Source organism: Rhea americana, unplaced genomic scaffold (genome assembly GCF_003343005.1).
Source record: "Rhea americana isolate MKP2758 unplaced genomic scaffold, rheAme1 scaffold_13, whole genome shotgun sequence".
Taxonomy (NCBI): domain Eukaryota; kingdom Metazoa; phylum Chordata; class Aves; order Rheiformes; family Rheidae; genus Rhea; species Rhea americana.
In genome coordinates this window covers 2,510,804-2,527,049 of record NW_028185372.1, presented here as the reverse complement: position 1 = coordinate 2,527,049, position 16,246 = coordinate 2,510,804, and the positions used below count along the sequence as shown (strand labels likewise).

At 34.5% G+C, this 16,246-nt stretch overlaps 1 protein-coding gene across 1 annotated transcript in view; it reads right to left on the bottom strand.

The window, feature by feature from the left end:
- The window catches only part of WDR70 (WD repeat domain 70), a 142,240-nt gene that overhangs the window by 85,958 nt on the left and 40,036 nt on the right, over positions 1–16,246 (bottom strand). Inside the window, exons 8-10 of the mRNA XM_085297698.1 lie at positions 14,706–14,839; positions 7,135–7,288; positions 4,432–4,508 (exon numbers count right to left, since the gene is read on the bottom strand). Of these exons, the coding sequence (XP_085153824.1) occupies positions 4,432–4,508; positions 7,135–7,288; positions 14,706–14,839 (365 nt within the window). The remainder of the gene's footprint in view (positions 1–4,431; positions 4,509–7,134; positions 7,289–14,705; positions 14,840–16,246) is intronic.

The window sequence follows — 16,246 nt, the reverse complement described above, 5'->3', positions numbered from 1 at the left end:
AAAAAAAAAAAAAAAAAAAAAGCCACTCTGCTCAGGGATATTTCCAGAGAAGAATAATTTTTAAAGTCCTCCTCGTTTTCAAAGTTTTCCTTCACTTTTAGACAAAGCATTAATGTTGGTATTTCTGTTACTATAAACTTTAATTCAGTGCTGTAGACTCACTCAACATACCAGTGATAAATTAGGTGACAGATCCTTTTCTTAAGTCTACATTCCAAATAAGCCTGAATAAGGCGGTGAAGGCGTYAGGAAAAAGACAAAGACGTTATTTATCATATATTGTAGCTGAGCCTTGTCTGGAACGGCAATGAGTACATGCGACTACCAGGGCCTTAGCAGCATTCAAAATCTTTCAAGATCAGCTGTGGGGCACAAAGTTCTGAGTAACATACAGCCAGGCATGAAAAGATCTAGTGATAGCCTGCATGATAAGACAGCTTAAACCAAATTAACACCAATATCAAAAAGAGCTTTGAATGTATGCTTTAAAAACACTGAAAATTGGTATGAATTAACAACAGCCAAATTAATGAAATGATTATTTGCACAAGGCAAACTTTTAAAGACAGAATTACCACACTGTTTCATGAACAACACAGTTAATTTTCTACATGCAACTGTGTATCTATTTTACTGTAAGCACCTTAAATGTTGAAAAAAAAAGAAACAGTAGAGTTTTCTAAGTTTTAAAGAGCCATCATCCGAAATATTTTCAAAGAAAACAGTCATAGTGAAGTCTATGTGAATTACTTCCACTGTGAATTACGTATAGTCACTAACAAGCACATAAGCATACAGGAACCAAAGCAGGTTAACTTAAGAAGATTTCAGACTTAATTCTCCAACTCCCAGGGCTAGGGTTTRGCTCATTCCAGTGTGTAAGCTGACCAGTTTCTGTTTATCTAACAGAAGAGTTGAAAGGAACAGGGCCTTTTTCTTACATAGTCTTGCTCTCAGCTCAAACACTGTGTCCCTGAACAGTCATACAAAACACACTGAGACTCCCTGGTGGTAACCCCTATATATGCAGTCTGAAGTTGTAATAAATTTACAAATAGTCCAATTTCAAAGACATTACAGTCAAAACCTATTCTTAAGATTTAATTTAAAAAAAAATCTAAAGCAAATTTGAATTGCATGAATAAATGCCATGAAACAGACTATGTTTCAAAACATTTCTTTTATAGTAACAATCCTAAGAGCCTTCATTTGGATTATGTTTTACTTAAGCTACTACTACAGCCTTAATCACCTGAAAGGAAACTCAAGTGTGTAAAAATATCTATCTCTAGGTAAGAATTTGAGTTATAATAGGTTTACACTAAAATGCTTTTCAAATTATCTTTTCCTTTTAAATATTTACTCTTTTTCTTCAGTTTTACAAGTTACTTGAAAAGTTTGCTGTTCAACTTGTTCCTGCATCATGAAAACTCCTGGTTTCAACACAGAAGATAAAGCCTTTTTTCTTAATTTATTTTTAAGCCGTATGCAAGCAATAGCTGTTCAACTAAAGAGACAGATAATGCAAATGCTACAGTATAAAATATATTCTACAGCACTGCAAATAGCTCTAATATGCAATTTATGAACAACTGTTTTTGCAACAAGTAGTATAAATATTAGAATCAAGACCAAAGTATAAGGATGAGGGATTAACCACACATCAACACCTCACAGTTGCTCCTCTTTGAAAATAAAGTGAATGAAGAAGACACTGCTATTCAGCATACCTAGGTCCTCAAGCAACATGGCCCTCGTTCATGAATTGTTACAGTAACTTCCAAGCTTCTTATCCAAGAACCAAAAACTTTCATACCCTCTTTGCAAGCATCTCTGAAACCAAACATTGGCTCAGGCCACCTACTTTAGAGCACACAGAAGCTCCCCACACAGAAATACTGATGAAGCCAAAGGAGAAGTTTCAGTTTAAGAATTATTTCTGGATTTGGCAGTCTTGCTTTAGTATTCCATGTGATGACCAGCAGAGACTCAAGCCAACAAGACTAGAAGATGTTCAACCTTTCTTCATGCTTGCTGCAGGCAACAGTGGTTTCACTGCCCTGTATCAGTACACTCAGAATTGACCCTCTACCAGAGCCCATTTTGGTATTGAATGTTTGGTGTCCTCCTCCACACATGCCAGTTSTGGCAGTTTCTTCTCCAATGTGAGAATTAATCTCAGCATCTAGAGATGCAGATGACACCACATKCTCTTATTCTACCTTATATTGACACTTAGCACAAATTTTATGTCGTAAGTAATACAAATTTATTGCAAAGTTTCCAGAGCTCATCTTCATTGCATATGAGAAGCAATGCACTGTCAGGATAAAAAAAGACTTTGAGATGAGTAGGTATTTGATTCCACAACACTAAAAAACTTTTCATTTGTGCTTGTATGGATATAAGTCTGCTTGACAGATAAAAAAAAAAAAGCATGGAGAAAAAAACATCAAGGAGCGCATGCCTCAAATCACTTTCTTGTGGAGAGAAAAAGCCTAATGTGTCTTTCAAGTAAAATGCTGAGACAACCTCGTAAACAGTTAACCTATATACATAGAAACCACAGCGACTCTAGATATAAACGCACTGCAAAAGTATTAAATAATTTGATAAGAATTGACATCTGCATTTCCAACAGTAGTATACCATGATATTCTGCTCTAATTATTAATTGTAACTGAAGAATATCACAAGAACGTAAGAAATGTTCAGCTGAATCTGACCACGGATTCTTCTAGCCTCTCTGAAATTAATATAATACAGAAATTTTAGAGCAGCTGTTTTTCCTTTTTCCAAAAAATCACTAGACAGTACCCACCACTTATTAAGAGCCACTCTTCCAATTGTGCATTCTTTAATATTACAAAAGCAATGGCAAAATCCACYACCAAAAAGAAGCCAGAAAATCTTCCAAAACTGATATTGACCACCACTGACATTTAGTAAGGAATGTGCATTTTGAGAAGATACTATTCACTAACAAACCTTCACACAATGTAATTCATGAAAATAATGCTTGTATTTCTCTTCAAATTAATATACTTTTGAAGCTCATGAGGTATTGGCAGGATCAGTCCCTACTCAGACTACTACTTCTTTAAAATACAGTTCCAGTCTTAAGTTAATTACTGATTAAACCTTTAAGACTTAATTGCTTATGGTATTATTTAAAAGAATTCCTCCACAGATGGAGTACTGTCTTCAACGTTCAAGTCCTGTGTTGCAAATTAAGCAGCCCACATGGTTACTTTCCACATGCCATCCCCCAATCCTGGAAAAACCTGTCACTAGTATGAAATAAAATGAAATAGGTTTGAAATATTTTTCCTGTAATGTCAGCCTTTCACTGTCCCTGAAAATGCAATTATACTTCTGTTTATAGCAGTGTTTAYCTAGATTTTACTTACTTGACCAGACCATTTAAATTCACAGCGATTTAAGCATCAGAGATGTACCAATTCTGTATTTGGTTGGTTAGACATTTGTTTACATGGGACAAAATTAGACAATCTTGAAAATTTATAATATGCTAATTTATTTTTCATTATCTACCAACTATTCAAGCTTGCAAAGAAGTAGGAAAATAGTCCCTCTTTACATTTAAATGAGCAACAAACATTTTAAAACAACTATTCTAATACTTTATGAATATTTCTATTAAGGAATTAAAACTTTCGCAGCTACAAGCTTAAAAAAAAAAGATGTAGTTGACTTTGTTTTCATGTGTTTTTAGGAATAAAATACTCCATAAAGCACAATATAGTATTTAAGTTTTGTTCTTCTGGCACAGTCTTAACAGCAACTRGGAACTGTACAAATATGTCCAAGTGTTAGGTTGGTAAGTCACTTTGGAAAAAGGATCRTTTAAAGCAATTAAAGCTTTCTGGTTACTATTGAAAAGACTACAGAAAAAGGAAGGAACAATTCACTCTTCCACCTCTGTGCTGTCAGTCTGGAGCAAAGGGAACTGCATATTTGAAACATCAGTTCAAAACTCATTCTTAATCTTGCTGACTGCTGCAGTGAGTTTAGTAATTAATGCAATTGCCACAATAACGTTTTGTGATTTGTTTCCTACCACAAAGATCAAAAAGTCACAAACTTATTTCCAATAGTCTCTTTGACACTTGTCAAATAATATCAACCAACATTAATTACAGTTAACTTAAAACTTGCAACTTCCAATTGAAATCTTCTATCTTCCTAGTGAATTCATTTACATTCTAGTCTCTAAGTGAAAATCATTCTAAATTGAAGATATACCAGGAGATAAAGTGAGGCATTAAGTTTTGTGCAAGAAAGTTTGTAATTCACCATATTTAACGAACTCTTTCTCATGAAGTATCACAATACTAAAGCACTAAAGCCAAACAAGCCTCTCCAAAAGCTGACAAAGCCCGTCTGACAAAGACAGGCCTTGATACTCACCCGTCATTGGAACATGTCAAAAATTCCTCCTTTATTTTAGGATGCCAACAGCCTGAATTGAGCATTGCTGTATGACCCTAAGAAAATAAACACATAGATACTGATCAAACTCTACTAAGAGAAGAAAAGTTTAAAGTACTTATTTTTAGGAACCTATTTTATAAAACCATAGCATTATTAACTATCAAGACATGCCTCTTTGGTCAGTCACTGCATGAGCAAACAGAGATCTTTAATTAACAGCCCTTTGAATAAATAAGAGTAAATATAATGAAGTAACTTCAGGAATGGGAGATAAAAAAGAAAATACTTAGTGTAAAGATGCACTTTAAATGAGAAGTAAATCAAATCTGTTTGAAAGATTGAAAATGTTATAATAATATATACAAAAACACTCAAAAACATGAGAAAGTCTTACTCAGTGCCTCTCCTTCAAGAATCTTAAAAGGTTTTATAAATATTACTCAAATCCRTAAAATGGAACCATGGAAAAACTGAGGGAAGAATCAAACCCTTCTGACCAAAGGAATGACTGAAATCAAAATGATTTAACAGATTTTATGTATCTTAATTCCTTCCATCCTGGCTTATTTTCATTTTGGAATTACAGAAACCCAGTCATTTCTTTCATTTATATTTTTTCTTACATCTGTAAGATGGCATCATACTACTACACAGGGAACTGTTTTTTTTTCCTCTAAGGAGAACTGTAATTCAGAGAAAGGATGAAACAATACACATCAGCATGGTGCCGTGTGAGCTGTTCTGAGCTACACAAAAATCCTTTATCGAGAATGATACAGTACAAACACTCGATGCCAAACTAAAGTGCATTAGCCTTCTTAGTGCAAACAAAGGAAATAGAACTCTAGAGCCAGGATGGAGTTACCTTAAGTTGAGTTTTTCATAGAAGATTATAAGTTGTAAATTGAGTTGTCAGCCCTATTCCTTTAGTTGGAAATATCGGAAGGTAAAATTTTATCCAAATGTAAGATATTGCTATTATGACAAYTTAGAAGATAAAATGCCTTTGTCCACTTGGCTTTACATCTTTGAAGTACAGGCACATGCTCATCAACTACATTTAAACAGAAATTTGGAAAACTTCAACACCTGAATTATTTCATTTTGCTTTAAGTACAAATACAGAAATACCAAAAAGTAAATGGGGCAATATAWAAAAAAAAAATACCATTTTGACTATAGGACAATATACTGGAATTCCAAAAGTTTACAACAGAAAAAAAAATCTGTATTATTTTTTTAAATAAACAAGAGCTAAAGCAGATGTTACCATTTGATGGTTTTATATACATATATCACTAGCCAAAAGAAATAGTGATCTGACTACAAGTTTTGCTTCAGGCAGAACAGTATTTAGACTAGTTATTTGGCAATATACTTTACAAGCAATACATAAATCAACTTTATCTTCCATTTGAGCAGTAGATTTTATCACTACTTTTCAGGCTATTAAGCTATTTATAAAACTGACCTGATTTAAATCATATATGTAAACACAATCCTTCTCTCACAGTTCTGGAAATAAGACAGCAAAGTGATCAAAACCCAATCAAAAGCTTTTAATTTTTTTTCAAAATTATGGGTCAAATTATGAGTTCTCCATTTGCATTTTTAACCTCACATAAAAATGTGCACTTTGTTGCGTATTAGTCATCTACACTGGGCATGGAAGTAAATCAGCCTCACATCCCTTCCTCAATAGGGGCAGACTGGATCAGCAATGGATACACAACTCCTAAAGGTGAGGGTAAAACAAAGCAAGAGACTAGATTAGATCAATCATTTCTAATTTTTGTTCTAGCTGGTTGGACGGGGTAAGGAGAAAGCTGGCAATTTTTACTATCTACACCTTTAAAGAGATGAATTTTGTTATAGAATTACAGGAAGGTTAGTTGGAAAAGATCTCTGGAGGCCACTCAGCACAACTTCCTGCTCAAAGCAAGATGACAGCCAACACTACGAGGTCAGCCACAGCTTTGTCCAGTCATGTCTTGAAAATCTCCCATGAGTGGAGATCCCACATCTTCCCTGAGTAACCTGTTCCTGTACGGCACTAACTTCCTTCCGAGAAAATTCAACTGATGTCCAGTCTGAGGCTTTGAAACCACAGCTTAGGGCTGTGACCTCTGTTTATACTGTCCGCTACTATGAAAAAGTTTCACTCCATCACCTTTCTTAACTCTCCTCCAGTAGCTGTAGAGTATTACTAGACCGCCATCCACCTCTTCACCAGACTAAAATTCTGCACAGATTGCTCAACCTCTCTTCACAGTGCACAGACTCTAGAAGCCTGAAGGCCTCTAACGGACCCTTTCTGGTTACTCTACATCGATCCTGAAACAGAGGACCCCAAACTAGACACTGTATTCCAGACTCAACAGAAGCTGCAGTGAGTATAGGGAGACAAAAACTGTCTTTGATCTGCAGCCCATGTGCCTCCTAATGCAGCCTGGTTACACTTTGTCTTATACGCAGTGAGCGCACACTGTTAGTTCACATTCGAACTGGCATCCACTGTAATTTGAGCTCCTTTCTAAGGCAGTCAGTTCCCAGCATATATCAATACACAGCGTTACTCCATCAGAGGGGCAGGGCTTTGTGCCCTTCCTTATTGAACTTCTAGTGCAAAACTACATCACGTTGTTTGTCTTCTTGTATGCAGTTCATTTCTTACYTTACCTTAGTGTTTGTCATATCCACAATGTACTGGTCTCCTTTTATGCACTCCATTACAGGGAAACCATCTCTGTCAAGAACTTTTGCCTGCGAGTTACCAGAGACAACAAGAATAACATCTCCTGTGCTGCTATACTGTAAGGACTTGATTTGGTGACTGGAGAGGGGTCGGGGGGAGAAACATACACACACACAAAAGACAGAGAAACAGAGAATATGTTTCAATTAAATTCAGTTCTTGTAAGCCAATATTAAAAGTGTCAACAGTAAGATAATGTACAGTAGAAACAGACCCATGCACATTCCTATAATATAAATAAGAAAAAAAGATATTAATGGATTTTTATTAATGTGTGTCACTTTACTTTCTTCAAAAAGAGCATATCAAGCAATAATATTTACAAAGTTGGCATCCAAAAGGTAATTTCTGGCAAACATATTTACTTTAAGAATGCCCTTGTAATTCTAAGTGAAGAAGCACCACAGATTCAGCTCTTCACCATTGAAAATTCTTTTTTGTCTTCTCAAAAGCACCCTCTATATTTACAGTAATGTATAAGTTACTATAAAAAGATTTGTAGTGCTAAAAAACTCAATTGTACAACAGAAAATTAGTCAGCTGTCAGCATTCTTCCACCTTTTTCTATGTTCAAGGTTACAGTTTAATCAAACGCATAAAGCTAAATGTACCACTAAGTCTGAAAACATGACAGTACATAACAATTTACCTAGTCTTTTTATGTGTTAGATGATTGSTCATTTGCTGTAAAGGGTTTCTTATGCACACAATATATGTACATAAGAGATCCTYAGAGCAAATTAACTCCAAGTGTATCACAGATTCAGCTCCTCAGGGCTGAAAATTCTTTTTCAYCTTCTCAAAAGCAGCACCTATATTCAAAATAGCTTCCAAAAYGTCTGCAGCCCTTCCCAACTTGTTACTATCTGCCAACTGAATAAAGGTTCTCTTTATTTGGTGATCCAAGTCACRAATAAAAATATTAGTGATTAGCACCGGGACTTCTATGTCTCTTTAGTCACACAATGAAATACCAGTATTACCAAATATGGCCTTCCAACCTGTTGGACCACTATCTCATACAAAGGGCATTTTCCATTACTTTGCCAATATGAAAGACACGTAAGATAGTATCAAGAACCTTAGAGTCGACAAAGTATAGCAAATTCTTAATTCCTTTTTCACATCCAGAAGACCTATCACGTGATCAGATTGGATCAGCAGAGTCTGTTCTTAATAAATCTAAAAGATTAGATGTTCCAGAAAAAAAAAATTAAAGTCACATGTTCAATTAAACAGAATCTGTAATTCTTGGAAGAACCATTCCATTCATATCAAACTACCTAGATACAATGAAGGCAGAGGGTTTCACAAGGAAGTTGAAATGGAATGGTAAACCAATTCACCTTGCGATGGAAAGTTGTATCAGAAGCTTAATTATAAAACCATGATTTCAGCCTCATCATAGAACAAGAATCAATGGATTACTATCAGTATACAGTAGTTCCCATCATTAAACTTTTAACTGAAAATGTTTATGAAAATACCACGCTACAATATGGGAACCATACAATTCTGTATGTGTTCATGAAAACTTTACCAGAAGTACTGACTTTTCGATTCAGAAGGATCAAGAAAAAGACCTCAATAATAACAAAAGAATCACAAAAACAAAATACAGATTTTAATTCAATTGTCTGTATTAAGATACGAATGTCAAAGAGCAATTTTTTGTGCTGACTGTTGACTATCTCAAGAAGTAGAGAAGTCAAAGGTTAGACTTCACTCCAGGTGAAGAAAACTGTTTCCTAGCTGTCACCCAGAAAGACAATATAGCAATGAAACCTAATGAAAGTCAGATTTTTTGTGACCATCCTTTTCAAATCCTTACATTTAAATGGGAAATTTCTTAAATATTTTTAACTGTTACTCTGTTTCCATGTCAAAAGCAAAATTTTTTCAAATGTACAAAATCTACCTATTACTTGCTTTGATAAAATACGGAAACATTGCTACCTAGTGCTAGCTACTGTCTGTGATTCACCACAACCATAATGACAGCAAAGAGTATTAAATAACAACTTTCTTACGAAATCATACTACATTGCCTCTACTGCTGAAAACAATCCAAAGCAAGCAACACAGGTCTTAAGAAATAACAGTTCAGACTACTARTTTCTAGTAGTTTTTAACTAATGAAACTAGTCTTCTAAGTAGTTTCTAACTAGTTTCTAGCATTAGTTTTATATTTTATCAACTAGAGATTAGCTTTAAATATCAAAAAAGGATCATTTATTTCTTCKTAAGGTAACGTCTGAAGTGCCAACTCTGCGCAATCCCAGATAAAATGTGAATAACATAACAAAACTGTTCAATTTTTAACACAAGGTAAATTGTTGCCCTATAGGCCACTAACTTCCATTTTGCAGAACACTATTTTCAAAAGCATTTTCAATGAAAAGATTAATGATGAAGTATACAATAGTTTTTGTTGACCAACTGTAGTAAATTGATCGAGAAAATTTAGGACAGAAATCATGGAGTAATACGAAGATGACAAAAAGGATTAACTAGAAGTAGGGAGACAGCTGATGAATCAGAGATCCATTTTTAATCTTAATGAGAGCTTCAACATCTCTCAGCATTCTGCTTTATKCACACAACTCATTGCAGGATGTTTTATCTGAAGCGAGTACCCCTTTGTCATCCTACAAGGTTACAGCCCGTGACAAGGACGACAGAGAAGACAGGAGAGTGTATAYACTCCACACCTTACCAGACATATAGTGTGTCATATTTTGACACACTAATAAAAAGTGAACAACATTACTTCATATTAATGCTTCAACTGCACGGTTAATTTACCCACAATTAAGGTTCAGCATGCTGTGCATCTGTCAGCTAGATATGGATGGCCATGGCATCAAACCTCTCCCCAATAAACTAAACATCTCCCTAAAAAAACACTATTCAAGTGCATCATGAAATTGTATTTCTGTATCAAAGGAGTATCCTTCTTTTGATGAAGAACATATCCTAACAACTTTAAGGAAACTATTTTTTAATATAAAATTTTATATCAGTAAAATTAACACTCAGATKATCAACAAAACTTTGAGTGTGCAAATTCTAACCGAACCATTTAACATTGATAGTTTATAGGGTAGTGACTTTATGATTGACTCAGCAGTAGCTATTATCTGTTAAATCTCTCYTCAGTCTGTGAATTATTGCACAGAACACATTAAACACTGTAAAATATATTTTAAAARTTCAGCATTGACCATAGTAATGTAAACTAAGCATAAGTTTCTCATTCAAACAATTTCTGACAAAACTGATTGCATTACGATTCAAAAGCCAAAAATTGCTTCAAGCACCCTATTATGTAATGTGAACTGGCAGCCAAACTGGCCTATGTATTATAAACTCTAAGTTTTAGTAGAAAGAAGACTTTCAAATCTAGGAATTTCCAAAACAGATCAGAGGCAATGTCTGAAACAGCATCATCCTGTGCCTCAAGAGCAAAAATGGATACTTGCACAGCAGAGGGGAAAGGAGGCTAGCAGCATTAAGCTCAGAGGAAATACTGAAAAAAAAATTAGAAGAAACCTGCAAGAGACAGGGAACAGTATCTGAATTCTAGAATAATCTCTGTAGACAACCAACAAATTTAGTCTAAAGATTTCATCGGACTCAACTTTAGAACAACAAACAGGTGATAGGAATTAAAAATCTTCTGCATAGTTGTATCTCCAAGAACTCTTTCCATTCCACATGATCCAWACACACATCAAAATATTCCTGAGCCATATCTGGGTAGAATAAAGTACTTAGCTAGTTGTATTTTTCCTACTGTAATGTTGAAACTGTCAAAAGAAAATACTCAATCTACCTCTAAAGAACAGGCTCATGTTTTGTTCTAATCGTTGAGATTTAGTAACCAAAACCAAAAGATTTTAAAATGGCACCAAAAGATTATTTTTGCTTGATGTATGCCTCCTGCATGAAGAAAATTAAGCCACTATACATGGTCAAGCAGCCTGCTCTGGAAAAAAAAAAGAAAAAAAAAACTTTTTTTCTGAGAGAATCCACAATACATAAAGGCTCAATCTTCTAACAAAATTGTCTTACAGACATTAAAATAAAAAAAAACTATAACATTATTAACATGGCACTGCTCATCATTTGATCAATACTGTCTCAGTGCTTTTTTTTGTCTGCCTGAACATGCTTTGTATTCATTTTAGATTTTTACGTAACTGTCTTCTAATAGGGAACAGCACCTGATCTTACAGCACCTAGCACAATGGGAACATGARTCCAACAGTTACTCAAATCAGGTGAAAAAATTAGTCTGAGGGGAGGAAAAGAAAGAAGAAATATTTTCACAGCCTTTAGCTACAGAAAAAAAGTTGGTAATTGTGCAACATAGCTTTTAAGATGACATTCAGAAATTGGTTCCATAAGCAGGGTATTTGTACAGCCCCAGAAGTTACTGCTTTTCAGATGTTTATTGGAGTATGACCAAGAGTGAGGTTCTGCAGAGGCAATTCTTAAAGAAAACATTTTTGGTTCTTATTAATGTTAAAGCAAAAGTCTTGGGAAACTTACAAAAAAAAAAAAGTCCACTTTAATAGCATTAATTCAAGACATTTAGGCTTAAAACTGCCAAACTTGCAACATATAATACTTTCTGCCAAGACCTGAAAAACAGAGCTACATGCAATGGCAGAATTCAGACACATGTATAATTTCTCGACATGTAACCCAAGTTTGCTTTAGGCTTGCTTTTGTCTTCAACTCAAAGGTGTAGTTAAAAGGTACTGCTTTTATTGTCTTTTTTTTTTTTTAACATTCCAAATCCAAGGAGAAATTAACAGAGTAATTTGATATTATGCTACAGAATAGATCCTGGACAATATGGAATTTTTCTCAGGAATTTTGTCTTTAAAGTGAATTAAATTTATGGCTCCAGAGCTAGATTTCTACTAAAATCTAAAGCTTCCAAATCAGAACTCTTCAGAATTCTGTGAAACTGTTGTCTGTGAATGCTAGTAGTTCCTGGAATAAAATAAAAAATAAATACATGGGTATACGGTTATATAATATCCATTATAGTGTTTACCACATGCTTCAATGTTAGTATGACAGAACCTTTTCTTGAGATTGTCTCTTTTTAAGAGGCAGAGCTACAGTTCACTTTACATTTACAAAACGGTATCGAAGAGATATTTAGTTAATATATTTTAAAAAGCAAAAAATTAGGACATGAGAATTACAAGATAAGTGAAGTTGAAATAGTTATTCTTTTTTTAATGTATTTCATTTAGATTTCAACCCTCAAACCAAGAGAATGAACATTTTACCAAAAGGTCACATAATAAAGTTCATGCCATTAAACAAAAAGTGTCTGAGATAACAAGCACTTCAAACTCACAATATTTACGACCATTTTTTTGCCAAAGGGAAGTCACAAATATGTCTGCAGGCTGTTTTCCTTGAAAARGGACCTTAACATATGCCGTCATCCAGTCCATTAATCATCATCTTAGCACTTTGCAGAACTCACTCCAGTAGCTCCGTATCTCTCTCATACTGGGGAGCCCAGAACTGGACACAGCACTCCAGGCCTGGCCTTCCCCAGGGCTGAGCAGAGCGTCAGGATCACCTCCCTCGACCTGCTGTCAGTGCTCTTCCTAATGCAGCCCACAATACCATTGGTTTTCTGGGCCACCAGGGCACATTGCTGGCTCGTAGTCAACTTGCTGTCCACCAGGACTCCCAGGTCCTCTGCCGAACTGCTTTCCAGCAGGTCAGCCCCCAGCCTGGGCTGGTGCACAGGGCTATTCCTCTTCTAGGTGCAGGATGCTGCCCTTCCCTTTACTGAACTTAATGATGTTCTTCTCTGCCCATTTATAGGTACCGTAACTAGGAAACTGAAAGAATCCTAATATGAATAAATCKCTTTCAAATCTGCTCTGGAAAGTTCATAGCCACCTGTGAATTCCAATTTAATACATGTATGCTAGAATCAATACGTATTGCAGCTCGGTCAGATTACAGCATCTCTGCTTTAAAATAAGACTGCTCATCTACGAAACAATACAAAAATGGCATTTATTACATACATTGCAGAGAAGGAATGAGAAATATGAGATACTTTATATGCTGCATAACATAACATATAATATAATGCTACATAATCTGTAACGCAGCAACATAGTCCAAAGAGAATAGAGGTTTCCTAAAACGAATAGCTTCTGTTCTGAAAAATAAGAACCTCATGGCTACCTCCAAAAATTGCTTAGAAAATTATTCTAGTCAGAGTCTGACTATCCTGAAAGACCACTGTTTACTAAGTTATGTTCTTAARGTAAACGTGCCACTCTTTGGTTTAATGTAACAAGTTACACCTGTCAAGGAGATCAGATCTGCATAATGAATCATAGCATACTTTTTATTTTCGTAAATCTTCATAGTTTTGAAGATTTCTAAATTCAGTAGAATTTTTTCATTCTGTTCCTTTTCAGGCAAAACAGCTTAAACTTTTATGCAGTTTTCCATTACCTCGAGTCTTGACAAATCTGTAAGTAGTCACTCTCACTGTAACTTCACAACCAGTGCAAAATTCAGCTGTAGCTTTTTATGACCAAAAGATTAAAAATTAGACATTTTAATGACTACTTACTATATATAATTAAGAGTTTCAATCCCTTTCAAGCATCCTAAGGCATCTTACAACATGCACATTAGTTAGCCATCTGAAAGTGTATTTTTAGAACAATTTTGCTATTAATTTATGAACATGCTTTTTCATAAGTTATTTCTGCACACAAGACAGCTTTTTGAAAGAGTTTCATATTCCAGGTCTCTGAAGTAAGTCATTCAACCAGCATGCTAGATTCCCAGTGAACAGCACAGAAATCATTCTCTAAACAAGCTTCTATTATTTTTTAATTTAAATATATTTATTAATGCACACACACATATATACATAGACGTAATTTTTGCTWGTGTATTTGTTTTTGAATTAATATATCTGGGTTTTTTTGCCTGCCTGGTAGCAGGTGTCAATTGTCAATGCAGTGCAAGGGACAAGCATTTCTAGAAACAGARGATCTCATAAAAAATTGATTCTCTGTCTCAGAAATACTGGCATATGCTACAGACATTTTGTTCCTTCTACAGGCTTTCCACAAAGGGGTCAACTAGTTTAACTTTCTTCTCTTCTTTGTTAATTTTATATAAATGAAATATAAATGAGAATTGTATTCTATTAAAGGTGATTACTATTATGAACATCAACCTGCATCTATGTGCTGATACACTATTAAAAAAAATTCCATTTGCAAATTCATCTGCAGTTTTCTAACAGGGGAAAATACAGAAGTCCTTTTGGAAAAAGTATGAAAAGACATGAAATTCTTAGGTTCACATTCCATTTATCACAAGAAATATAATGAGATATAAAAGTCTTTCAAGCAAGCTATCTTAAAGTGTTTSGTGCATTCCATTAGTAAACAAACATAGGCAAGACAGTCTTACTGCATACCATTCACATGGCTGGAGTGACCGAAAAGCTTGGAGAGAGGCATCCATTCCAGCAAAATCCCAAAATTTAACATCATAGTCATAGCCACCAGTTACCAAACGGGCACCTGAAGGATCCAAAGCCAAAGCAGAAACCTACACAGCAGGGAGTGAGGGAGGGGRAAAAAAAAGTTTTTATTTTTTCYTATAGTTTTTCAGATGTCACCAAAATACTACTAAAATCACAAAAATTAATTCAGTATGTTAAATTRTTCCTTTTGTATGCCAGCTGTGTTTTGTTTTTAAATTTCTTTCTACAGTCTCTCAATGTCTGAATACTTTAGAAGTGAGAAGAGAACTGGAAGTTACATCATCTGAATACAGCACTGAAGACAGCAGAGAAATAAATTTACACGCTTTGCTTTCTAACCATCTCATTGCTGATTCAGATACACTTTATTTCTCTGAAGAAAACTGTACTGTAGACTTGTCTCATACATAAAAATAATACTTTAGAAATGACATCTAATATCCATCAGTGTAAGATTTTGCAGTAGTTTATCCAAAGYAGTTCATATGTGTATGTACACTGTTAAATCTGCCTTCGGATGGGGAAGAAGAAATTTGATTAAWAAATTTACAAATGAAAAAGAGACTATTTTAAAGTAAAAAAGTTCAGAATTTTACCAAAAAGAAATATATCTGTATATAGAAAGCTARTTCCTTAAGGCTAAACCAAGAAGTTTGAGGAAGAATGTTTAATGCCCATTACTCTCATTTGTTACCCCCTAAATCATCAAAGGTATCAGTTTATTAAAGTGGAATTAGGGAAGTTGTATTTTAAATCTCTATTTAAATAATTCCATTATAGCAGTGTTTAAATCATCCCATTGTAGAAATTATAGTAACAGGAAGTATCTCATAGACCTTCCCTCCTCCCATTTGCCCTYACAAAAATCTCTTCTTTTTGCATTCATGAAAATATTATCTACCTGCAATGATTTGAAATATCGATACAAAATTAGCTAGAAAATTGCTAATTTGTACATCAAGTAAATAGATTCACTCTCCAGAAGAATGCCTTCTACATAGGAGYGTTGAAAAGCAATGAAAAAAGTAATATAAAAAGAAAGAAATAAAATAAGAACAGTTTTAGGATGACCCAAAATAAAAGCTAACCTGAAAATGTTAAAAAATTGAAAAAAAAAGTTTTCATGAGAATACTAGCATATGGTTTTAACCTTTGGAACAAAAACCTGAATCATCACATGCACATAAGATGGATGATCATCAGATTCAGAAACCTTTTCACAAGGCAGACAATTTTCWGCCCAAGAAAATAAAGTGAGATATTCTGGAAAATGCCTTCAAAGTCCTGAAGGAATGAAAGGTTATGCCCYACCAAGAACATTTAGACTTACTGACAATTCAGGAATTTATTTGTTCTAATTAAATCTTTATATGCAAGACAGAYACTAATTCACATTCTATCTAGCATCAGGGAATTTGCCAGAACTTTTATGTAAACTCTGAAGTAGCAAAAAGCCCATCTACCTTCAATAC